Source organism: Austrofundulus limnaeus, unplaced genomic scaffold (genome assembly GCF_001266775.1).
Source record: "Austrofundulus limnaeus strain Quisiro unplaced genomic scaffold, Austrofundulus_limnaeus-1.0 Scaffold196, whole genome shotgun sequence".
In the NCBI taxonomy this organism is placed as follows: domain Eukaryota; kingdom Metazoa; phylum Chordata; class Actinopteri; order Cyprinodontiformes; family Rivulidae; genus Austrofundulus; species Austrofundulus limnaeus.
In genome coordinates, this window is record NW_013952598.1 from 801,823 (window position 1) to 828,147 (window position 26,325).

The window sequence follows — 26,325 nt, forward strand, 5'->3', positions numbered from 1 at the left end:
GATGATTTTATGGATTTAATTTTATGTATTATACTTGAATAAATACGGTAACTGGCATATGTTCTTTCGAATTTGGCTCTGCCAAAGTGAAACAGGAAGTGACATCAAAGGGGAAATCGGAGGAAGTCGCTGATCTTTGTTTATTAATCTCTCTGTGATGGTGACTTAAAATGATCTATAGAAACACTAGATTTTTCTCTATGTTAGCTGTTGTAGCAATGCTTGTTTACATGCAGACATTRACATCACTTCCTGTTMCTTCACATGCAAATATCTCAACAACTGTTCATCTCAGTGGCATGAATTTTTTTATGCAATATRTTATGAATATTAACAGTTCAAAAATGCATTCAYGTTTRTTACGAAAATTTGATGTCACAGGCACTTTAAAGATCAAGGGAAATTCTGAAGTACTAACATAATGGAAACTCAAAATTCTTCAATTGTTTGTTAGTAACATTGTCAAACCATATAACTTATTGTAAAAAAGCATACAAAGCACCAATGCTTAACTTGTATAATTTAAATGACATTATCTTAATGAGAACTAACGTGTTTGCAGATACAGTTGTACTACATCCATATTTAAGAGGTAAATTTGATTTTACTCTGACTGCCCAGCTAATATTTTACATTTTATTATATTAGACACTCTGTAGTTGTAAAGTCCCACTTAAATGGTAGGAAAGATATAATTTCCTACAAAGCGGTGTAGTTGAGACCACCTACTCGCTGAGCTTTAAGGACATGGCTGTGGTTTTCAGACGGATCTCCACACCCCTCACTAAAAAGAACTCATGTTTGCCAGGCTTCCAACCACATCAATGCCTGGCTAATGTCTCAGTGTTGGAGAACTCTAAAACAAACAAAGCTCCTTTGAGACCACAGCAATTCCCTTCATCCTTCTTAGCAATTATTGCTGATGAAGCTTCTAAATGACATAAATCAGAGACAGAATTAAAGTGTATAATTCCGGATGATCAGCAACTCGTGTTTCTTTGTTTTACTACATCCTCTCCCGTCTCTCAGTCCTGAAGATTCAACAAGTACCTGAAAGCACACATGGCTCCCATTGTCYTGAGAAGAACAACTCCAGCTGCGCAGGATATGAAGCAGAGATATAATCTAATGAGGCTTTTATACAACAAGCTTTACGGAGCATCTGACTCACATGAGAACRGAGAAGGAAGGTTACAAACACTGGTGCTTTTGCTCAGCGTGGAGAATGGAAAATAGGAAACAAAAAACCTTGTGTCATCAGATATCAGTTAAAATCAGCATAATAAATAGAATCAGGGCTTCTGGAATAAGATGRTTCTGATTCTGAATGCTGTTTAAACTTCACTGTGCTGTTTTTAGTGAGTTAGTCAGAACACATCCTTTTGGTTTTCAATCCCACACTCTGGATGTCTCAGTAAAAGTGATCGTTCAGGACAGCTGTATTTACTGGTTTTAGTGAACCAAAGTCCAGGACGCTCTGTGAGAAACATTCAAACCCAGTGGGATGTTTTCTTACCTTTGCTGTTCTCTGCCTGGCTCTCGCTGACATTTGCGACTGGAGAAGACTTGGCCTCTTTCTGTAAAAGTTGATCATTTCAGTCACTTGCAGGACGGACATTACTAGGCTTTGTGTTCTGTTTTAAAAAGGCGAGCGCTCACATACCTTGTCACCTCCATCAGTCTTGCGTGTCCTCTTCATGATCTCCTCCAAACGCTGACAAAGACAATAAAATGCCAATGATAAATTTTATTGCAGATTTTATTTGTGCAGTGATGTTGGACAGCTACATTTAAGGGGATTAGAGCAGCTGTGCTTCCAATAGTAGGAAATATAGCTTTCAGTTTTATCTGTACGGATCTGATGTCAAAGTTTTAGCAATCCATAAATAGTTTTGTTGAACTTTGCTAACAGGATTAGTGAGCCAGACTGAGTCTCAGACTGGCTGTAAATTGCTGTATCACATTTCATAAAAATGGTTATCTCTTTTTGTAATTTTAGCTTAAAATCCTTATTTTTAGAGAGAATTTGTGGTTTCTGTCCTTAAAACTGTGTTTTTACTTAAATCTGATGGATGAATAGTGAACAGCAGGACAGAGGAAAGAAGTCATGCTTTTCTAAAGTATAAACCGCTCTGCCCGACTCATTTGTGTGCAATGAAGTTTGACACAAGATCCGGCCTTCATTTGAGCACTCRGCTAGACCAGAACTGCAGCTGCCACTCATAAAAGAGAGGCATTTTTAAGATCCAAGATTATTTCGTGCACAGCTCGAACACTCATGACTTTGGCCTCTACTTCAGCTGCGAAACGTGCTTCCACTTTGAGGGTTTTTGTTTGTCCGATGGGTTGCTGTGTCGTTCCTCTGGGTACTTCAAACCACCTGTGTGCTTTATTGAGTCTGTTTGCTCGGGGTGTCGAAGCAGTGAATCTTTGTGGTACAGAACATAGCGTTCTTGCAGAATCATTCCTGTGTCTCTGCTGGCTGGGCCAAACCTTTCCCACATGGGTGAGAAGACGAGGAGAGGGAAAAACAGAGGCTGTGGTGGCCTACAAACATCTGAGCCAACTGCAGTGATGTAATTATTCATCTCACACACAGAAAAAATGCGTTTGACAGAATATTTCTGCAAATGAAATATTTTATTCTGTAAAATCATTAGCAGGAACACCTAAAAGTCTTGATGCACAAATCAAACTGGGAGGTGTGTTCAGCTAMTATAAAAACTATAAAGTGCATAATTTAATTGTATTATAATGATTATATATGCAGCCAGAAATTTGTCAACTGAAGTGACTGATTAATTGAAAGGTATGCATTGCAAAGTTAAAGACTGGACTAAATAAATTCATAAACTGCACCGTATTTTTCCTTACATCGATGACGAATGTGTTCTTTTAATTAAAAATTAATCAGAAACATTTGAGCCYGAATGCTTMAAGGGAACCCTGACTAGTTGTAGCATTAGACTTTATTTGAAAAACATTTACTTCAAGTATAAAACAAAGACTGTAAAATAATGTAGGCTTATTTTTTTATATAAATTAAAAAATCATTTTATTAATGCCATAAAGCATACTGGGTAAATGATGTTGTTCACTTGTTCTGGTGTGAGACTGCGAGTGTCTTCTATCCACCCTGAAGATTAATCTTGGACAATATCTGACGATCAGCCCTTTTAAATGACACCTGGGTAAATGTAGAAATTATTCATCCTGTAACTGAATATATGGATAATGCAAACCAGAGCTGCTTTAAGGAAAGAGAACCTCAGCSTAGCCTGTTAGCTTTCACGTTAGCGCCCAAGCTAGTACATATGGTGATATAGCATTAGCTCGGGAACTAATGCCATATATACAAATAATATGTGGCATTCGTTTATATGTTGTTAACGCTATTTTAGAATATATATATATATATATATATATATATATATATATGTATTAGAGGAAATATGTATTAGCTCGGGTGCTAATGCTAAAGCTAACAGGCTAAGCTTATGTTAGTCTTCCATAAAACAGATCTGCTGTCCTTCGTTCGTATTTTCAGATGCAGGCAGAGTCATTGGGCTTATCGTCAGCAAGTATCCAAGATTAACCTTTAGGGTGGCTACAGCTCCCTCGCAGTGGAACAGAGAGGGGGAAAAAAGCCTTGCACCTGCAGAGAACCTATATATATATAGAGTAAAAACTCAGCTTACAGTATTTCTACAGTCTTTGTTTTAAATTTGAAATAAATCTTTATTAAATAATGTCTAATGTTACAGCTAGTCAGGGTTCCCTTTTGTTTAAAAATCTTTACAAATCCGTACAGATGAGACTGGAGCAGCTAGCTTGCCTACATTAGCATTTATATATAGCCACACACACGTTACAGCTCATTAAATCATGGCATGCAGACAGTCCATCCAGGGTGAGCCAAAAACATCACTCATCTTAGTTTCAGGGACTCGACTTTCAGAGGGGAGACTGTTGGCTGAATGTAGACGGAAACAAATACACAAAAAAAGCACCACAACATAGCTGGGGCGTTTCTTTTATTCAGTTATTGTCTTTCTAAAAACGTGAAAAAGACATGCAACATTATGTGGCTTATAGTTATTTGAAGGGAAGTTAGTGAAGCTCTTTACGAGCACGTTCTGCCAGTTGTTCAAAAGTTTCCATTTTCCTGTCTAAACCAGCTGCCCATCATGTTGAATATTTTTTTAAGTCCTCTCTTTGTCTTTTCTGGTTTGAGAATCAGTCACAGTATATATTTGTATAATAGAAATGAAAATACACAAATAATACTTTTCAGAGCATATTTTCTGAAAATAAAATATAATTATTAATCTATATGTTTACAGAGTGAACACCTAACCACGTTTTTGAACAGTCTAGTACTTTCATCACCCATATATGTGCTTTTTCTGTTAACCTGTTTGAAATAGCACTGTGTCCAGCAGATGTGTGGCCCTACCTTTTTCCTCTCCAGTCTCTCCTGCTCCTCCTTCTGGAAGTGTTTCTCCCTTTCTAGTTGCTGCTTCTCTGCCTCCTCCCGAGCTTTAGCCTCAGCCTCTTCTTTCTGAAACACAGGCGAGAATCCAACCACAAATTTCAAAGCAGCCAAACKGAGGGGAAAGTGCTTTGGCCAAAATAACACTTTTTTCCCTTCCCTTTTTTTTTACATCATAAGGGTGTGGTCGTTGTCCTTCATCGTTGTTTATGGTCATAAAAGGGATATTATTTATGTCCCTATGAGCCAAATATATCTATTTTTAACTTTCAAAATCTTGTGTAAACAATTCAGTTCAAAAAACATTTTCTTTTACATACAGTATTTCTAAAGGATTTGGTTCAATGTAACATTTGTTAAAGACCATAAGGGGGCAGTAAGGAGTTCAGGCTCATGGCAGACCACAATGTGTGCCCTACAGATAAAATAATCTTAAGTATTGCTTGGCTTTTTCAGACATTTTGTTGTAATAAATAGATATTTGCTCACAATTATGGCTTAACTATTTGTTTTGTTTTACCAACAACTATTAATAAAGGTTGTCCTCTGCTGGTTAGGATGACTGTCTGAAAACCTGTTTTTCTGTTTTACCTGTTTCTGCAGGCGAAGATTCTCCTCCTGCTCAGCTTTAGCTCTCTCCTGAGCCTCTTTCTCCTCCTGCAGTCGCTGCTCCTCATCTCTCCTCCGCTGCTCCTCAGCCATGGCTCTTGCCTCCTCCTCCCTGCGTCGCCTCTCCTCTGCTTCCCTCGCCTTGGCCTCTTCTCTCTGAATCCTTAACCGAAAGAGAGTAATGGAAGTGGTAAGATTTGTTTCGCTTTTTGAAATACATGTAGCAGTTTGGAAATGATTCCACTGATGGGATATTTTAGCTTTGGTTTTTGTTTTTATCTCGCTTGTTAACACTAAAGCACTAGCAACAACCTATTGCACCTGTTTTTAAACTATAAATAAGATCAATCGTCTCATCGTGACAGTTTTAAGGTATATTTGTGAAAGCAAGTTTAGAAAAATATGCATTTTGCATGTGCAAAAGTCTCGTTTACATTTAAAGTGCTGACTTTCGACCCACCTCTCTTTCTCCTCCTGTTCGCGCCGCTCTTGCTCTTCCCTCTCCCGTTGCTCTCGGGCCTGGCGGCGCTTCTCTGCCAGGATGCGAGCAGCCTCCTCTGGGTTGTTGGTGCCCGCCATGGGCTTGGCTGATGGAGAGGGTGCAGGTGACGCAGCTCGGGCAGACAGAGCTGAAGGCACAGGTTCGGGTGGCGAAGAGGCAGCGGAGGCTTTGGCTGCGACCGGCGTGCTGGATGCGTTAGCCGTGGAAGCAGCAGAAGACACTGCAACGRCAGGAACCACGGAAGAACCTACAAAACATTTTTTTATAAATGTATATTAAGTTTTCAACCAACTGCTTTGTTTTCAGTTCAAAAATTAAATGCGCTTTTTGTATCTTCTTTGCTAATTATCCCAAATGGTTATCTTTGCTTGCTGTTTATTGAAATTAACAGATAATTTAGAAGCTCAGACACATTCTGCATTATTTCTATGAATTTGTTTCACCATGCAGGACAATGAGAAATGTTGGTTTAAAAATGGGTTAATAAGCTGGTTCATTGTGCTCCTGCAACTAGTTAAAAATGCTTTATAACTAACTGTTGCCAAATTATGCATAATTATATGTATATATAATGTATTTTAGCACTCACTCTTTCTTTCCTCTGGAGTGGACGGCCTACGAGGTTCCTTCACTTTCTCAAGGGGAGAAGGGGAAGCAGTTCGGGGGTCTAGCCTCGCAGGGGTCCTGGCTCTTTTCGGCCGGGCCCTAGGAGTAGAGAGGCTCCCACGTGTTGATGGGGGCTTGGGGGAGGCAGCAGGGCTTGGAGAGGAAGTTCTGCCCTTCGGTGTGGCTGGAGACGCTGGCCGCTGTCTTGATAAAGGACTGGGGCTAAAGGGGAAAAAATAAATAAATAAATAGGAGGAAAAATATAAAACGGAAATTATGTCCGTAAAGAGGCATTGGTGTTTTCAAAGCAAGCTGACCAGGTTATTGTTAGACTTTAGCAGAAATATTGGTTTTAAATTATCTTGAAAAACAGACTTTAAAGGGATCCATGATTAGTTGTAACATTAGACTTTATTTGATAAACATATTTCAACTAATGTCTACAAAGTAAAATAAAGTCTAAAATAAAGTCTGTAAAAATATTGTAGGCTGTTTAGTTTTTATAATTTTTAAACTAAAAGTTTAAAAATATATTACACGGACGGGGCCATTTTATTTACATGCAAAGCATTCTGGGTAAATGATGATGCGGATGGGTCCTCGGTGCAAGGCTGCTAGTGAGCTGTATCCACCCTGAAGGTTAATCTTGGACAATATCTGACGATCGACTCTTTTAAATGAAACCAGAGAGCGTTGACAGAGAGGAGAAAGTAGAAACGATTCAGTTTACAACTGAAAATAAAGATGGAGGACAACAGAGCTGCTTCATGGAAGAAGAACCTCAGCTTAGCCTTTTAGCTTTAGCGTTAGCCCCAATGCTATCACCATATATATGTATTAGCTCAGAGCTACACATTCTTCTCTCGTCACTGAGGTCCTCCATCCACATGACAGAGAGGGGAACGCAAAAATGACTCCCTGCACCTGAAAATATGGATGGAGGACCTCAGTTTAGCTTGTTGATTTGTCATGCTAGCACCGAGCTAATTCATTTAAGGCAATATAGTGTCAGTGCTAGCGCAAAGGCTAACAGGCTAAGCTGAGGTTCTGATTCCATGAAGCAGCTCTGTTGTCCTCCATCCATATTTTCAGTTACAGGCTGAGTCATTTCTACCTTCTCCTCTCTGTCAACGCTCTCTGGTTTCATTTAAAAGAGTCGATCATCAGATATTGTCCAAGATTAACCTTCAAGGTGGATATAGCTCGCTCACACCGATGACCTATCCACGTCATTTACCCAGAATGCTTTGTGTGTAAATAAAATGGCTCTGTCCATGTTAAAATATATTTTTAAAAATTTATAAAATGAAACAGCCTACAGTATTTTTACAGTCTTTATTTTACAGTTAAAATATATGTTTATCAAATAAAGTCTAACGTTACAACTAATCGGGGATCCCTTTAACATACTGCACTTAAAATATCATTAAAGAAACACTTGTCAGGAGTTACCATCATGTTAATACTGTAATGGCATTTGCCTAAGAAGATTTTACCTTGGATCAGGTCTGTGTCTCATACTGGGCAGGGATTGTCTCTTTTTCAACATCTTCTCTTTATTAATGGCACTTTTCTCCTTCTCATTCTCCTTCTCTTTGTCCTTCTTTTCTTTCTTGGTTTTATCCATCTGAATGAGAAAAAGGAACATTTTAAAATAAAATAATATTCAGTGAAGTTAGAGTAGCTTGTTTATGGAAGGCAAAGACACAGAAAGAACAGATGTTCTGGTTGCAGAACATGGTGTAAGACGTCGGCTGGGTTTTTAGCATACGAGTTCTGGGAAACGTACAGGTGTGGAGCTCCTCCTGTGTTGCCGCTGAGTGATGTCCGGTGTGCTGGAGGTCACCCTCCAGTGGTCAGAACAGCGGCGGTGGGGTTGATGGGCACACAGGGTGAGGGGGCTGGCTGAAGCCGATCGAGGGCAGAGATGAGAGTCTGTGAATGAGATTCAAACATTCAAGCTTCTAAGCATTTGGATTTCTAAATGGTCGAATATCGTCAACTTACGACTATCTTTGCCGTTGCTGAGGACGCTGGCAGCGCTGCGGCTCCGGGCGAGAAATGACAGCGTGGGCGTCATCAGCCGGTCCACTATGCTGCTTTCCCATGGACTCAGGGCAAGACTGCGGGCTGCAGGTAGGAGAAAACATCAGATTCTCTCTGTGTCACCCAACACAACAGAGCACTGAAGGTAAAGTAAAAGTCCCAGGAAGATACGAACAATTAAATGAGAAGTCAGAAGAAAAATAATTAATGAAATCTCTATAAACTTGACCCTTTATTAAAAACACAGATAACTAATTTTACTAAAACTACTCAACATTCCTCATTTTACCCAACGAGCTGGGTTTCACATTAATTGGTCTCATCTAGGATGATGAATGAAATAAAGAGGGGCATAATTATGTGGAGAAGCTAAGAGTACAGGTCCCATTATCCAGTTGTAATAAAGTAGAAAGAGAAATATAAGTGTATTTCAGGAAAACAGGAACAGAATCTCCTCTGGGAAGTTTTAGAGTTTAACCACAAACAACCTGAATTTCAGTTTTCCTGGAAAGTTATTCCTCTTATGCATGTGTGAACCATGTACCATGGTTTTTGTTGTGTTTTTAAAAAGTATTTACATCTAAAACTTAAAAAATGTGTTGTCGATTCAAAAAAACATGTCATAAATTTAAAAAACAAACAAACATTCTTTAGATCATCAATAAAACAAACATTTAGGACATCCAAATCTAAAAAAAACAAAAAAACACAAGGAATGAAATGGCTACCACCACAACCAAAGAACAATAAAAAGAAACCAGGAATACACCCATAAAAATGTGTGCATGCAGGGACAAAACCCCAACTCAAAGTCTGGAGAGAATTAAAAACCAAAACTTGAAGATATGAAAGATGGAAAGGGGACATCTGTCAACCACCAAACTCAGGAGAGGGATTGAACTCAGACAGGGGAAAACAAAACAATGATGGGTGGGGCTCGGCGGTGCTGGCAGCTGCTGAACAATGGACACGTTTAAACAGGAGCGGGGCGGTCCACATGTCTTACTTCTGCTGGGGGAGTTCCAGAGTGTGGCGGAGGACTTGGAGAGTCGCTTGTTTATGACAGAGTCCACGTGTTTGGGCAGGTTGACCGCTGAAACTGAGCATCTGCCTAAAGAGCCAAGAGAGCGCCACACAGGTGTTCACATACAGTAGATCACATGGTTGAGAGGAAGAATGACTGAGGCGTCATGAGTTATGCTGAGATGATGAGTTACAGGTAGGTGGTTCCTATTAGAAGCAGCTACAATAAGAATAATTTGAACGAGCTCTAATCAAGACTAATTTGTGAGCGGTTTTAAAAAATGCAGTTCAAAGACTGTTGGATGGAAGTTACAAAACCAAAATTATACTTTTCATTTTAAGGGTACAGCCCAAACTTTTAAAAAATGTGAAACTCACTGCTTCACGTGACAAAGATTGGTACAGAAGTTTAAAAACACAAGACAGTTCTCACTCATGTCACGTGCCAGATTGTTTCAATCATTCCACAAAACGTACCATCTGTGACAGACAATACTTGCTTTAGGCTTTCACATTTTAGCACTTCATAACTAACATGCAAAGAAATATAAACACAAATAGACAGGAATCCCTATAAAATGTATATTTGAACTCAAATTAATGTAACAACCAAAAAAAAGGCAAATTACAAAAGACAACTTACAAAATGCTTGTTGGAAAGGCGTAATACCTGCATCTATTCAAGCTAAACATCTCAATACATTCAAATCGACTCATGTTCTTTTCTAAACTGGAATGCTGTAGGAATATACACCTAGTAATGAATCAAACAAAGCATAAAATTAAACATTTTAGTACAAAAAACAAGAAAGACCAACATAAAAGCATTTTCTTTTAAATACAATCTTAAAGTTCTGTATGTGAGAGAGCAGGCTGCTGAAGAAGAGTCAATAATTCTCCCAGCATGGAGCAGAGATAACATGATTGTAGCTCAGATTAGAACAGATTTAAAGCTAACACTGGGAAGGAACTGCCAACCTGACAAAAGTCTCCATCAGACTGCACCGTCCGCTAAAACAAAATATTATAAATCCAATAACTAGCATTACACAGGCATTTCTGATCAATCAGCTCTTAAGACGTGAGTATTTTTATTTAAAGAAGCATTACAAACAGATCTATTTTGTTCTCAGTCGATGATATGCTGCTTACTCAAACTACAGCATTAAAATCAGCTAAAATAAATTTAATGTTGTCAATGCAGTTTAGCCATGAGGGGCTAAAAACCCCTCGAAGAAACTAGTTTTATAAACAGGGTTGCATGTAAGMATCACAAACTGAGCAACCTGCACTTGCACTGGCATTTGTTTAGGTGCTGGAATTAACAAATGGAAAATGGAATTTAAATGACAGTGTGATCGTTATTCATGTGATTCAAGAAGCACAAGTATCAAAGATTTGCTCTGCATTTGAAAGAACTTATGCTTGAAGTTTCTCATGGTTGGATGTTATTTCTAGCCTATGAAACCAGTCTTTTAAATAAGAAAAGCATTGGAGGTGATGGGGGTATTATGTATTTTCCAGGTACATACATCAGTTCTATACCACAATCAAGTAATTGTGTTACCTTTAGTTGTAATGAAACTGTTGTATATATTAAAATAAATTTAACTCTGCATCATAGCCTATCTAAACACCTTGAAACTGGCCTCTGTCTTTTTAAGAATCTCCTACAGTTTCTGACACTCCCACTTCAGCACGTCTTCACAACAATGTTTCGAAGGAGGGGTGCTTTGTGGGGCGGGAGCTCAGCTGCAGACTGAGCTCCAGGGAGGAGCTTAGTACAAATAGGCGGTGCTTTGTAGCAGTTAGAGTTCAGGCAGCTCCACATGGCKACCACAGGAGATTCAAGGATCTCTCAAACATGCATGAATGAGTCAAAACAACACTCTGGGTATGTTTTTGATGAGGGAATGTTATTATAACATGAGATCAATTTTGCATAATATCCCCCCTTTAAAATATTCAACATGTTGTGAAAAGAAAAACAATGGAGGACATCTACATCACAGAGAAACTGATCACAAAATAATTTCTCTCATCGGCTGAAGACGGTCACAAGAAATCAGCAGAGATTAAAAACTTTACTAAAAGGGCCTGTGGTGTAGCCATCTCATGATCAGAAATTTGCAGGTTTGATTCCCTACCAGGCTCATCTGTTACCGTGTCCTTACTCAAGACAACTAATCTCTAACTACTCCCAAGGCAGCTTAAATATCTGCTCTACTTGTGTATATCTCACATGTGCAATGGGTCAAATGCAGAGATGACAACATACTTCAAACTTCAACAAACAACTTCAGTGAAGAAGTTCTCATCAGGTTGTTCAGTTCTACAAAGCTGTTAGTTTAGATGTCTGTCACTCACTCTCTTTCTGGCTGGAGTTGTGGTGTAGTGCCACTGATGATCTCTGCTGGCGAATCTCTGCCCACGTCTTTTTTGTTGATCTGTGTATGGCTGCCTCATAGCGTTCCTGTGAAGCATATACAAAAATGTAATATCTTTAATTATTTCTAAAGTGATCCATATGCAGGGATAACCGAGAAAGTCCTTCTGCTGACGGACTATCTGATTAATTTTAAAACTTTGATCACATTGCATTCTCATCCAAACATACTTTGTTCTTCTCCAGTTTTTCTTTCTGTCTGTCCTCCAAAGCTGCTCGTCGTTTTTCTGCCTTGATCCGCTGCTCCTCCAGTTTCCTGCGGCGTTCTTCCAGCTGCTGCTCCCTCAGCTGCCGGGCCTTCTCCTCCTTCTCCAGCCACTGGGTCTTTTTAGCAGCTGACAAGACAAAGTGCATGTTTAGAAGAGTGCAACTTTTCAAATCAGCATTGGTCAGTGGAGACTTCCTGTTCTTCTCACATGTGTCCTCTCAGAAAACAAAAAAGTATTTTTGTCCTATGCAGGGGTCGTAATTTTTATTTCAGATGCTGGGAAATAATCTTTAAGTCACTAAAATAAAGTGACAGGTTGGAGGGTTTTTCCAAGTATTTGAAGACCAAAGAGAATGTGAAATTTCTTCTCTATTGTTCATTACATCCTGCCTTACTCCCCTTTAGAAAAAGGACAAAATCTTTTAAGATCACTACATTTTTCCACAGAATGCCTTAACAGCAAATTTCACATGCACTGTACTTTCAGCTCATCATTATTATAGTCATAATCACTTGAATCTTTAATAACGCTACACTTTGATATGGAAATCCTTTTAGTCTCCGGTTATTTACAAGTGCTACAAAGAAGGCTTTTGCAGCTGCTGGTGCACACAGCTCGCTTTTTTTTTTCCTAGACCAAAATCTGCTGCAACGACATAAAGCTTCGTCCTCCACAGCATCCGGTGCAACAAAATCAACTGGTTGTGTGTGTTTAGTTTTTTTTTTTATCACTGTGATGGATAACTGCAGAGGTGCTGGAGGCTGGCACAGTTAAAATTTATCAGGAGGCTCACGGTTTGGCTTTCATCTGAGAATGGAACAGAAAGCTGAGTTATACTGAGGCTGTGCTCGCCAGCAGCCTGCTGCAAAGAAAACGACTGCTGCAGTGCGGATTTCAGTTTGAGAAACACCTCGGCTCTACTGTCCTTTTATACCAAGTTTTAGAGAATAAAGCTCTAGGTGAACTACAGTGCTGAAAATGGGGTTACTTGGTTGAGCTTCATTTCTAATCAGAACCGATGTCCAAATATGCAAAATGCTGGCTGGATCATTTAAAATGCATTCATAACTCTGACCTAACAGTGATTTGTGTGGACACGTTTTACTCACACTTACTACAATGAAGCCATTAAAAAGTCATAACTATAGAGAGTGGCTCTAACTGGAACACATGAAACATTTACAGCTACTCACTAATGACATACAACATGAGTTTCCAGTCAGTGTTTTTGATGTGATTTAAACTATATTTAATAAACATAAATATGTAGAAATACTCTGCAGCTAGAAATACAACTGTTTGGTACAAGCAGCATCTGTTTTTAAGCTGATGTAAATACAGGCTTTGGCTGCAGGTTTTCTTTCATCCCAGTCTGAATATTAGATAAAAACCCCCGCCATCTGGCGTAACCCAGTGATCGCCCAATTACACTGATCTGTGGTATCAGCTGTGTCAAACAGATCCTACAGCGTTCAGACACCCAGCTGGATTAGACAACAAATACGGCATTACTGCGAGCAAAGCGACGGGTCGTTAGAAAGAGATCTACACTGTGAAAATATCATGATTATGGATTTGTTGCTTTTCAAAAATAACAAAACTGAAATGTTAGAGTTAGGTTGCTTGCAGTATTTGTTATATTTTTCTTTTTTGACTCTAGCATTTTAACTTAGCAACAATAACATGTTTTGCTATAGCTTTATAGCTGAGCTAAATATGACTGCAAACATCTCCAAAACCTTCAATTTCTCAAGTAAGATTGTAATCAGTGGGTTTGAGGTGCGTGCTTCTAACGTGTTATCTTTGGATACAAAATCTAAAGCCTTGGGGTTTCAAAAGCGAAACAGGAAAATAAAAGGTCAGACTGAGGTCAGATTAAAGACAAAGTTTTATACAGATCTCACTTCTACAGATGTGTTAAATGATGAATTTGTGGCTGCATGATTGCTTAAACACTGATGATGATGATCAGAGATGAAAAAAAATTATGGAATTAGTTGAATTTGACATAAACGATAGACTGAAGACAGCCACATTAAAAGGAAAAGAATTTAAAAAGGACACTGTGAGATTAAAAGTGAATGAAATAATCTTAGGTCTGGGCAAAATCACCAAAACTCTTTGTGGTGGAAGTGGCACCATATGCTTTGATAAAACATTTTGTACTAACCTTGGATTTTAAGTGCTGTCCTTTTATTGCCTTCATCTTTCTAAAAAGACACAGTGTGAAGGAACAAAGTCCTTTTTTGGCCATCTTTCTCCTAATTTGAGTAATATTGATGAAGTACTTGGTGTGTTGCCCAGCACCAGTTCATACACTAAACCTCATTAATCAGAGATGTCCAATATAAACTTGAATGATCAAAAAAAAAAAAAAAGGACCATCACCACCACCACCACATAAACATCGGTGAGTGGCCTACCTTGCAACTTGCTGAGCTCTTCTGCAGAAGGAAAGGATGAGAGAAGACAGAGGTAACTGTCAATCATGCAAAGCAGTGCAGAGCCAGCACAGAGCTGGGCGATTATGTGGCAGCCGTGTGTTTAAACAAAATTATAAACTTCAAAGAAAAGCTAAATCTGCTTTTATTTTTAATTAAACAGTGCATCTTTAAAGGTATTATACATTCAAAAAGGATTAGAGCACTTCAACATCTTAATGCTGTTGCATAAAACAGAAGTTATACATGCAGTCTTCATGCAGAAAACTTTCCCTCCACTTTTGCTGATTTCAGTTAGAAAACTATTTTCTTTTGGTATTTGTGAAATATGCATGCTTTTTGCAGACAACAGCTGACCAATTTGGGAAAAAAGCTGTTAGTATTGCCTTCTCCCACCCCAACACCAGGGGGTGCTCTTTTCCTGTGTAAAAAAAAAAACATCCCTGCCCACTCCTTGTTTACACTCACCCAGATATTTAGCCTTCTCCTCCCGGCGTTCCTTTGCAAGCTTCTGCCTCTCCTCTGACTTTGTGTTGTCTGAGAAAAGAACGACACAAAGAACAAAAAAGGTGGAGCGTGAAGGAGAAGTAGAAACATGTATTTGATCCAGTCAACAGGAAATCAATTTCAGTCACAGTACAAGTTAAAAACAAATACGGGGCGTTTCCTTTTTTGGTAAAGAATACATTTGGGACAAATTTTCAACAACTGTTTAATTTCCTGATCTAATATTCAATTAAAACTTTCAAGTCAAAAACACTGTAGCAGGAACTGATACTTAACAACTTCTTGTGTTTTATAGGCAATATTTAAACTGTCTTGCTAGCATTCAGTTTTCCATAAATAAATACACTTTCAAATTTCCTTAACTGAGGCTATAATAATTCATGTGTAACCTAATAAACACAAATGACTAAACGACTCCCTCTAAAAAGTGCTTTAAACTTTAAATGCCTCCACAATAAATTGCATGCAACAAAACTGTCAGTAAATTGGTAATAATCCAAAACTCAATGTTCAGTCTAGATTAAAAGAAACAAACATAATCCACATGCAAGCCCATCCCTGCACACCAAAGCTCCTACGCCACCTTGATGTGAGCGTACGTTCGACTTGAACATGTGATGCCTGAAGGAAAACACACACTGTGAGATCTCCGATGCACACACACACAAACACACACAGTGTTCCTTCCAATACCTCAGAAGCAGCACTCAGTAAGAGACTGCAGAAAGAAAAAAGCAGCTGAAGGCACTCGTGTAGCAAGTGTTCAAATTGCATCCAAACATGGGAGCAACTGTGTCTTCTGAGGAAAAATTCCTGCCACTTTAATTAGCCACAGACATGTTTTGGGTTTTATTTTTTTGGCCTGATGAAATTCTTGTGAAAAATGCAACTGGGTGAGAAAAACATTGGCAGGTTTAGTCATAGCTGAGAAGAAAGAATAAAGTTTGTTGATCTTTTCAGTTTAATTTAGGCAGAAATACCAAAAAGAAAAGGAAATCCAGTGTATTTACATAATATTTGCATTATGCGTCATTTATTTGAGACAAACAAGAAATAAAAATGCCTTTGGTGCCAAACAACAAACCAATTAATTTACTAAACTAACTTTATAATTCAAAAATATATCTTAAAATAAAGGCATGCATCATTGGTGATTTAATGCAGCAAAGGCAGATCTTTTCCAACTGTTGCAACAGAAATTACTTTATCGGTTTTAAATAGCCCTTTCTGTATCTAAAAAAAATCCCTTATAAAATTGTATCCACTACATGCAACATTTTATTGTGCAGTATTACACAAATAACTTGGTCCAACTTGGAAGCTGTGACACATTCTGAAGTCTTGATCTCTTGAGTCTTTATGCTCCATCGTCCTCCTCTCAGACCAGATGTTCCGACATCAAACACGTTGGAATTCATCGAACAGTGAGAGGCATGAATCTTAAATATAAAAACAATCTGCCATGCAATCTCCATTTATAGACCCCCCCCCCACGCCGACCCACTTTGATATTTATAGGAAGATGGGAAGGTGAAGTGTGATGAGYTGCTGTTTACAGTTCGCCACCACATTAAACCATACATAACATCACATGCACAAAGCTTCAGGGACAAAAAGGAACCGAGCGCAGCAACTGTGCTCCAGATTGTGCACACATGCCCTTCGCATACTGTCAGCTCAGGTTTTTTGTTTGCATCTAAATTAAAAGCTACAAAGGAGTAATGTGCAGGCCCAAACAAGAAATGCAGACCTATTTTTTATTCCATTTGTATTAAAATAGGCTCAACATTAACTGTGTCTTTACTAGGGGTGTAAGAAAATATTGATACACTGAAATATCGCGATATTTCATTTCCCGATACTGTATCGATATTCTAAAGCCCTGTATCGATTTTTAATTAAGGTTTAAAATGTCAACCTTCTTGCCAACTGTTCATTTTTATGTTGTAGTTCAGCCTCTGMCCAYTAGTTGGYAGCAGTGAGCCAGMCATTTGGCTCCTCTACCTCTTGAGCGCCAGAGAGTAAGGGTAGCATTAGCATTGTAAGTAAACATTAGCTTTTCTTTTTTCTCAGTAAGAGGTTTTTATTTAATAGAATTTTTGGACAAAAAAATCGCAATATATCGCAATATATCGCCTTGCTTACAGTATCGCAATATATCGGGATATATCGTATCGTGACCTCTCTGTTATGATATGTATCGTATCGCCAAATTCTTGCCAATACATAGCCCTAGTCTTTACGGGAAAATGTTTGGGCTGCTAGAAAATTATACTAAGTAGACAAACTAGCAGAACCACAAGCCTCATTGTTTTATTCCACCAACCAGTGGGTCAAGCAGAGTATTTTTATCTTCAAAGCGCTGTGCATGGTGCAAACCCCAAAAGTAATGAGCATGGAACAACTTTGTAGAACCTGACATACAAAAACTAACAGTGGGTTATTTATTTATTTGTTTATTTTCTATTCTGGTGACTACAAAMAAAAAACTAAGTCAGACTTGTTAAATAAATGAGTCTGCGTTTACTGATGTGGAAACTACATAAAGCCTCCAAACTTGGGATGCAGACAAAGTTGTTGAGGTTGAAGAGAATAACGACTGCAGCCCTGATGAATGGATTAATTGGCAATAAGAAGGAAAAGATTAAAGAAGCTTACACTCCAAAAACCTCAAAACATGTTCCAAAGGGTTTGTAATTGCATTAGCCAGAGATTAAAATGTGTTCAAGTTGTGCTCTTATGAAAACAACTGCGGTGCAGCTGCCAGGCTGCCCTCTTGGCATCAGTCGCTAAAACAGGATTCCTGTTCTGGTTCTCTGTGCCCACCTCTCATTAGGGAGCAGCACAAAGTGGTGATCAGCGTGAACTACTTACTTCCCAACAAAGCGTGTTTGTTCACATCATCAAGGGGTTTCCTTCAGTAACTTGATTTAAAACGTTTAGCTGCAAAGTTCTCACATGACATAACGTGTTTAACGTTTGTTCCACCACTTCAAAAAATAAATAAATAAAAAAACTGCAGGTGCGTTATTGGTTTCTGCCTCTTGTCTGAAAGCATGTGGTCACTGTTCCTCTGAGAGCTGCCCTGACTTCAGCGCAGAAATACCTGCAACTTAATATTAGCCTCAAGTGGGGCCAATGTCAGCTTCCTGCACACGTTTTAGCCTAAAAGATGCCAGAAACGCTTCAAAACATAGAGCCATTTTTGTGTTTACCTCTTTTCGACCTGGGTGATACCGGTGAGCCAGGTGATCGAGAGGTGATGTTGGGTTTGGCGGGCGTGTTCAGATTCCGGTCTGTTTCTTTTTTAGCCGGCGACTCCATCCTCTGAGTGTTGTCGGCTTTCAAGGGGCTGCTTTCCCCCTCTGGGTCGGGCCTTGTAAGGTTTGTTTTTACTGCCAAACAGGGAGCTGGTCGAAGAGACAGACACAGAACAAAAAAAAATTGATTTAAAAAAAAAGGCAGGTGAGKACAGACAACACAAGAAACAGAACTCAACTTGTTTCTCTTCATTCCATTTGCTGCCGATTCCATAAAACAAATCCCCGAGGGTGACGTCAGCCACCTTTAGTGTGGGTGGAGCTGACGACTCAGAAAGCTTTGCTTGAGAAACTCAATTTAAACTTTTTAATAAAGTAAAATTAACTGAATAAAGAGAATCAGAGTAATGGTGGCAAACAGCTCAACAGATAAAAAGTGGAACATTTTCTAAATCAAGATAAGCGTGGCCTGTTGTTTGGGACCGCAGCTGTTTTATGGTGCACATTTGGCAAAGTGGTCAACTTACTCAAACATTAGTTTGTCCCAGTTCTCACGTCCAAATAAAGACCATCATAGAAAAGACACTTAGCTTTGTCCACCCAGTTTTGAAGGGCCTGCACACCACTGTGAACCCATGTGGCACATTTACTTCTGCATAGTCTGAGAGTAAACACTGTGGCAACRTGCTCTAAATTATTCAGTCCTTGGCTTAAACAACTCAGACAGTAGGGGGTTGTCACAAGAGTACAGTGAACTCACTAAAGATTTACTCTGCAAACGCTGCTCTGTTCATCAGTTTGTATAGAAAAGCTCAAATGAGGAGCAAGACCAATTCGGATTAGCTTTTTTCTGTTTTTAACTACTATGTGTCTGGACGGGGCATGTTTTATAAGTAAAGTAGGCTGCGTCACGTGCTTTTGTGTAAAATGGATTTTTAGTAGCATTAATCAGGATAAAGTTCTGTGTGAATATCTGTTGAACAAATAAAACAAGGTCATCTTTAGCTAATCAAGTGTTTAATATCAATCTACAAGGCATCACGCCTCATGGCACACATGGTCGGGTTGAATCATCAGTATGGGAAGCAGAGGCTGCTGCAGCTGCTCAGGGACTGAACTAGACAAATCCTGATGATTAGACTGTCTACGATTAGTCTATAAAGGATTCCAGGTGGGAGAGGAGATGATGTGTTTTCATTGTCAAAGTTTGCCACTATTAAATAAGCATTCCCAGGCAGAGAGGGGCCATTGTTGTGGTCTCTGCATGGCAACGGGACAGCAGCCAAAACAYTGCAATGACAGCGAGAAGACAGAGGAAACAGAGGAGGGGTAGAGGGTGAGATGAACTGCAAGCAGAGGATGAACACTGGGATCAGTTCGGTGTAATTCTCTGACATAAAGCAACTGTGTGTGGCAAAAAATCTGAAAGCAATGAACCAAATACAAAATAAAAAAAGGATAAAGTGACCTGCCAMAGTAACTGTTCCTCTCTTTTCTGCTTTAATCAGAGAACTCTATGTGCTAAAAGCCACATTCCTGAAACCCAAGTGACACAACCCAGAGCTGCCGGTATTACCCCACTGTGGCATCTCAGGTGATGAAGCACACAGTCATTCCCTCACAGATCCCTGAGGGCAAATACAACATACAGGACACAAAGTGCAGCTGTGACAAACGTACTACGTTGCTTTGTATTCTGTGAGCACTTTCCCATACGCCTGGGAACTAGAGCCACAAAGAAGCTACTGGGGGGGGGACAGTTACTATGAGCTATATTGGAAATGATGGAGAGCGCAAGGAGATAAACTGTCTCAAGCATGTAGGTGGCACCGWCAATGAATACCAATGAAATCTGAAGCTCTCTGGGGGTAAATGGGAGCTGAGGGAGGGCTGCTGCTGCTGCGTAGCTCAGAACTGAAACAAGGCCTGATTGATGCCGAGTTCAGTCTGGGCAGCCAGATAACTGGGAGAAGAGAGTATAACGGCAGGCAGTTCAGATACTGTGAGTCAAAGTTATACAATACAAATAAAAGCTTCTGTTAAAGCTGGGAATAWAATATTTTTTGGTATCAAGGTTTTACATTTCTGATTGTAAACTGTAGTAAATATTAACTGATCAAAATAGTTGGTGAATTATTTCAATTTATTTATTGCAGAAAGAATCTTCAAATCCTGAATTTCTTTAAAAAATTAATGAAATTGACAAAACCTTCTTCTTTTACTCAAGAAAAATCTTCAGCGTTTATCGTAACTCTTGGTCCCTTTAATTAAATAACAGAAACAATTAACTGTTCTGTTTCCATTGTGGTCTATTCACATAACATTTTAAYCAATCATGAAAAACAACTTTCCAACTTTTACAAAAATAAACTTACAGCAAATAACAACAACAGACCACAGTAATTACTTTGTGTCACCCTGAACACTTTATTTTTAATCGAACTATATTTTCTACTAGGATTGCACAATAAATCACAAATTTATTGTCATCGCAATAACAACCTGTGCAATCATAGGCAGATGTCAAAAACCATGTAAACTACAATAAATAATTGGCCGAAATGTTTGAATTAATGTTTTTGGTCAGCATCAGTCTGATAAACCAAACAGACCTGAGATGCCACATCAAATCATAACCACTGGTCAGTGGAGAAAATGTAGGTCCCTGATATTGTGCAGTCCTATTAGTAATTTATTAGGCAATGACAGCTTTATGCATTTTATTTTCAATTCTTTCTTTAGACTGGGGCTGTTCCAAAAAATCTTCCATCAGCACCAGGAAATTACCTATTTACACACGTTTTTTTAAAGTTAGTAGCCTTTTTTTATTTAGTGACCTTTGTTCATCACTAGCAAACATGACTACAAGTGTATTTGCAAAACTGTACACATGGTGACCCTTAAAGCAAACAAGAATAGAACACACACACATGCAATACTTCAACAAGAATGCTTAAATATTATTTACAGATTTACTGAATGCAGAAATAAAATATCTGAATCTGTCACTAAMCCAACTCTGTAATCTGTAAGGTCAAAGTTCTGGCTGTTCTAAGACACCACCTGACCGGTGTATTTATGTATAATAAAAATTCCAGAAATATCAATCTATTTTTGTTCTTTATTTAACAGCAAAGAGACATAAAAAATAAAAAAAAAGAGATGTTTGAATCACTTCTGCAACTTCTCGCCAAACTCACTCTCAAGCTTCCCGAGGACTATAGCCAAAAAGCATTAGTCCACTCTCCTGACATCAATTATATTATTTATATCCATAAATCGATGCACGCCCACTTCCTCCAAGATGCAGGAGACAACAGCCTGAACGCAGAAAAACACTTCAAGCTCATTATTGAAAAACTACAAGAAAAAGGACGAAGGCCAAACATTTGGTCAGCCTCTCAGCAGTTTGATAATCCTGCAGTTTAAGGTTTTACAACATGCTACCAACCACACGGTAGACATTTTCACAAAACTATATTTTATATCAGTTTCTTAACACAGAAAATCCAAAAGTCTCAAATCAACTTTAATTTTAATCTAATAGCAGACTATAGCTTTTCTGTTTAACTTAATTACACCAAACTACTGTGACAACAAATAGACTAAAAAAAWCAGGTGAGAGCAATTTTCAGGTATCTTACTAGACATTGAACACCATCAYCCTTCACAGTAGAGCCTCTCCAGCTGCAGGTGTCAAGCAAAAGGGACATGCAGATAAAAATAATTTAAATGTAATAGTGGTATAGTGGAATGTAATATCTATACAAGTCAGCCAAAACTGTAAAAATAATAACCTGCAGTGGTGGGTGGATGCATGCATGTCTGAGCACAGTGTGGGAGCAGAATGGCAGGTTGAAAATCAGCAGGTAATTAGCACGACTCTGAACCATTTCTTACTTATGGACAAAACAAAGAAAAAAAACTGTGTAGCCAAAAAGGTAGATTATTCCCCTTTTATTTYCTAACAAATTTGAATTACAAAATAATAAAATCTAGTCCTTTACAGTTGGTTGACACTGCGGTTAAATGGGCCAAGTTAAAACTGGGACAGCTGGTAATACTGCCACACAAAATGTGGTTTAGCAAAAAAATCCAATTTCACAGCATATTATTTTATTCAAGCAGATTTAAAAATATCCACACAGTGAAGCCTGATTTTTCCTTTTTTCATGTAGAATCCCCAAACCAACTATTACTTCTATAACTGCAGCAATAAAAGCCCTTCCAGTTTTATTATTTCTATCCAGTTTAATTATTTCTACAACAAATGTGGTATGAACATTTTTGCCCAACAAATAAGCGTTCAATTCTGAAAATTCAATGAACCAAGAAATGGTATGTACTTAGAGCAGCATGCAGGGTATTACTGAAAACTTCTTGCACAACTAAACCCAACAATAGCTACAAAAAATGTGTCAGTGAAACACTGAGAAGGTCAAATCACTGCCACAGAAAGAGTTTTTACCAGTCAGAGCATCCAAGAACAATATCTTCTTGTTTTGGGCTTAAATAATTAGAGAGGAATGGCTGTAAATAATGCACCTTTATAAAGCACAGAGTAACTCAAAATGTATGTTTTAATGGTAAGGCTACCATCTAGTATCAACAGTGGCAAAACAGCTTGTTGATAAATTTATGAGAACTTGTAAAATTCAGTGAAACTGAATTATTTTTGCAYAATATCTCAGCACCTTAATAAAATGGGACTCACAAAATTACAAAATCAAGATTTATGTCACATTTTTAGAACATTTAATTATTTGCTACTTATAAATTAAAGTATGTGTAGCGGTAAAGATAAACTTTAAAATTATCCAAGCCCTTTAAAAAAAACTACAGTTTTTCAACTGATACATATTCCAGAACATCCAGAGTTCTGCTCGTCTTTCCTGAATACAGGACAGAGTATAAATATAGGGCAAGACATGTAATATTTATAAAAACTGCAGCTTCACTCTGTTCCAGCTGAACCTCCACTAAAAGATTAGAAAAGAAAGCAAGAAAAGAAGCAACTGCAAAGGCAGAATATGAATTAAATTAACTAAAGGCTTTTAATACCACAATAAAGAAACATTGACCAAATTGCAATTAATTTATGCTTAAAAATTTTGATAAGCAATGTAAATATTGCACAATAACAAGTAAATAAAACAAAAGATAGACAAGAGTCACGAAATAAAAACTGGAAAAGTAGCCAGAAATAAAAAAATAAATAAATAAGAGGAACCAAGGGAAACACAAAGAGCCTGCATCTCATTTCGGTTGGACCAGGAGACTAAACTACCTCATCGTTTACCCCCAACCCATCGCCCCCTCACCCTGTTGTGTCCCTCCAGCACCGAATAGGATGATGTAAGGGGGCAAGGGGCCCAGACACGCAGGAAGTGCAGAGTAAACAACAAGCAGAGACTCAGCGCCAGGCTGAGCTCTGAGAGTGATCTCAGACCAAAGGTTTAAGTGGTGATTACAACTGGACACAGTGATTGTAGATAGGGTTTGGAAGAGAAAAGGTTTTTTTTTTTGTTGTTGTTGTTTTTAATTGGTACGCTTTTACTGATCACTGCAACTAAGATTGATTTGATTTGATTTATTGATTCAACAGGAAAGGATTGCTAAAAATCAAGCCTGACTCAGCATAATTGCTGTTTTACAGCAGGTTCCTGTTCTGCAGCACATAAAACACTCAGAAATACAGCATCACAATCACATCATTATACACCACAGACACAAAGACAAACAAGTATACCAAATTTCAGGAAGGCAGCATTTGCAAAATAGGATGTCTAAATATGAGCACTACAAAAAGTGTCCAGCAGATGGCAGACAAGATTCTTCTTAAAGAGCTGTAGTTTTGAAATGGACTTTATGTTTTGAGGAATGGCATTCCATGCTTTAGTATAAACATAGAAGAAAGGCCTCTGGCCGTAACAGTTTTTAAAAGTTGGTAATATCAGTTGTCCTTTTGTAACAGATCTAGTTGAATGACCACTTCCAGAATTTGATTTGGGCAACAATGCACAGAGAGTTCCATAATTGGCACCTTGGAAGATCTGAAAATATAAATTAATACCACTATATACAAAACATAATTCTGAAAAGTCAAGGCATCAGACAATGAAAGAACTGTACAGTGATGAGTCCAACCAGGAAAGAACAAACATTTTAGACTTACATTTTACAACAACCTTTGATCGGAAAACAGTCAATATGGAACCAAATGACTCCAAAATGATCAGATGCTGATTGGTCATTTATATGTCAGCTCAGCTGATGTCTGTAAAAACCCATTCTTTTAAAAAAATGAACACTGATCATCAGCTTTCAAAGCCTGCATTCCTTCACTGCACAGCGTTGGTCACTGACTGCAGCAGCTTCCATCTCATCACCTGGCCTGGACTCATGACTGTCATCATTGTCATGCATTTAGCTGCAGCTCTCCTCAGCACCAGTGGGTCAAAGTCACCGTGCTGATGAAAAGCACTTCCTATCTGAACTAGCAGCAGCTCTCCTGAGACCCTGCTGCATCTGCTGCTGCCAGGAACATGCTTCAACAGAAACAAGGAACAGATAGAATAACCTAGATAGTCTGATCAGAGGTGGCGAGTGTTGCATGGAGCACCAAAAAAAACAACATGACCTCAATGACATCAGAGGATGAGGCAGAGGACAAGAGGAAATTTCTAGGCCACAAAAGCTGATCTCATGATTGGAAGCGTTAGAAAATGTCCCAGTTAGTTGCTCCAAAGGAAGAAAATGTCATCAACCTACACGTGCCACAAACACGTTTCTCACACATTGACCTGCTTAATGCAGATCTAGCTCATAAACATTCTGTACCTCTGAAAACTCTTCTTTGACATACCTGACGACAGTTTTGTCAAAACAGCATTTTTAGTCATTTCCAGCCGCAGCTCACCAAGCTGTTGGTCAGTTTGTTTCAATGGGGTTATTTTTGCAAACATTACATCAGGCTGAAATTGGCCCAGGCAAGTCATTTTATGACTATTCAACATACAATTACATCCAAGAGCAATGATTAAGGGGATTTTGTWTCCCCATATGAAAACCCAGAGCTTATTTGCTGGCAAAAGAGTCACCTTGCATGTTTTTTAAGTCAGCTAAATGCAGGAGGTGGATGCCACTCCCACAATGTTAAAATACAGTGTTTCCCCTACCATTATACAGGCGGGGCGGCCCCCCACCGCCAACGAGACAGCCCGCCCCTCTAAGAATTTCACGGCATGTAGTCATTTTTATTTAAATAAGGCCAGATCAAGTCGAGAGCTATTTTTTGCGACCCTCGATATCCACCTCTCACCAAACTTGGRGRAAAAGAYGGCGCAGAGCGAGGCTGAGCGCTGTGTGTGGTCCTCACAAAGATAGGAAGACGTGTGTGTGATTAGACGCGCAGCTCTGCTTTTAATCACGTTGCACCAATGCGACAGCTTTGCAAGCTACTTTTTCTTTCTTTWAAAGRAAATGYKACAGGTGAAGCCACAGCATGCTTACTACCTTATCAATAATTACTGCCTTTTTTTCTTTCTCTGTGGGTGGGGGGCCAGCAGCTGCAGGTGAACACCTCCCGCGTCTCCTGGACTACTTTCCACCGAGGATTACGTCGTATTTTATATATATTATATTTCTAAAAGCACTTCGCAGCATTTCCCCCTGTGTGTTCACGTCACGAGCGCAATAAAACCGCGACGGGTCAGCTGGCTGTTTTTAAAGCGAGGGGCAGCGAACATGTCCACCTGCAGCTCGGCTCCGACCAGCCCAGCCCGGGACTTAAAGTTCATACATGTCAACCCCTTCAGACGTTTAATGTGTATAATGAGCATCAAAAATTTATAATTTGCGCAAAAGAAATCAGTATTAATCACGCGGATGGAGAAGAGGTGTGCTGACCGCAGCTGCGCGGGGTGGTGGGGAGGAGGATGAGGAGGAGGAGGGTCTTTTAAAGACGTGTCTACATTTGACTTTTAGTTTTTCTAAAATCACAGAGTTCTCTGAGTCAGCTTCAGATGTTTGTAGTTAATCATAATATCTTCTAAATTTAACCAGGTGTTTCAATGCCTTTAAATTGCACAATAATTTTACTGAAGAAACTTGTCAGTTTGGTTTAAAAAAAAGTAAAAATATTTTTTTTCTGTGCAGAGAACTTCCTCTGCTATAATTTATTTT

At 38.8% G+C, this 26,325-nt stretch overlaps 1 protein-coding gene across 4 annotated transcripts in view; it reads right to left on the bottom strand.

The window, feature by feature from the left end:
* map7d1a (MAP7 domain containing 1a) overlaps positions 1–26,325 on the bottom strand; it is a 42,294-nt gene that overhangs the window by 5,083 nt on the left and 10,886 nt on the right. The window contains exons 2-16 of one of the 4 annotated variants that reach the window (XM_014018596.1): positions 18,097–18,291; positions 14,843–14,911; positions 14,357–14,377; positions 11,896–12,059; positions 11,646–11,751; positions 9,262–9,366; positions 8,217–8,339; positions 7,999–8,144; positions 7,706–7,836; positions 6,193–6,431; positions 5,562–5,850; positions 5,084–5,264; positions 4,457–4,561; positions 1,664–1,714; positions 1,517–1,577 (exon numbers count right to left, since the gene is read on the bottom strand). In XM_014018596.1, coding sequence (XP_013874050.1) covers positions 1,517–1,577; positions 1,664–1,714; positions 4,457–4,561; positions 5,084–5,264; positions 5,562–5,850; positions 6,193–6,431; positions 7,706–7,836; positions 7,999–8,144; positions 8,217–8,339; positions 9,262–9,366; positions 11,646–11,751; positions 11,896–12,059; positions 14,357–14,377; positions 14,843–14,911; positions 18,097–18,291 — 1,986 coding nt within the window. The remainder of the gene's footprint in view (positions 1–1,516; positions 1,578–1,663; positions 1,715–4,456; positions 4,562–5,083; positions 5,265–5,561; positions 5,851–6,192; positions 6,432–7,705; positions 7,837–7,998; positions 8,145–8,216; positions 8,340–9,261; positions 9,367–11,645; positions 11,752–11,895; positions 12,060–14,356; positions 14,378–14,842; positions 14,912–18,096; positions 18,292–26,325) is intronic. The other 3 variants (XM_014018597.1, XM_014018599.1, XM_014018600.1) reach the window with 3 other exon arrangements.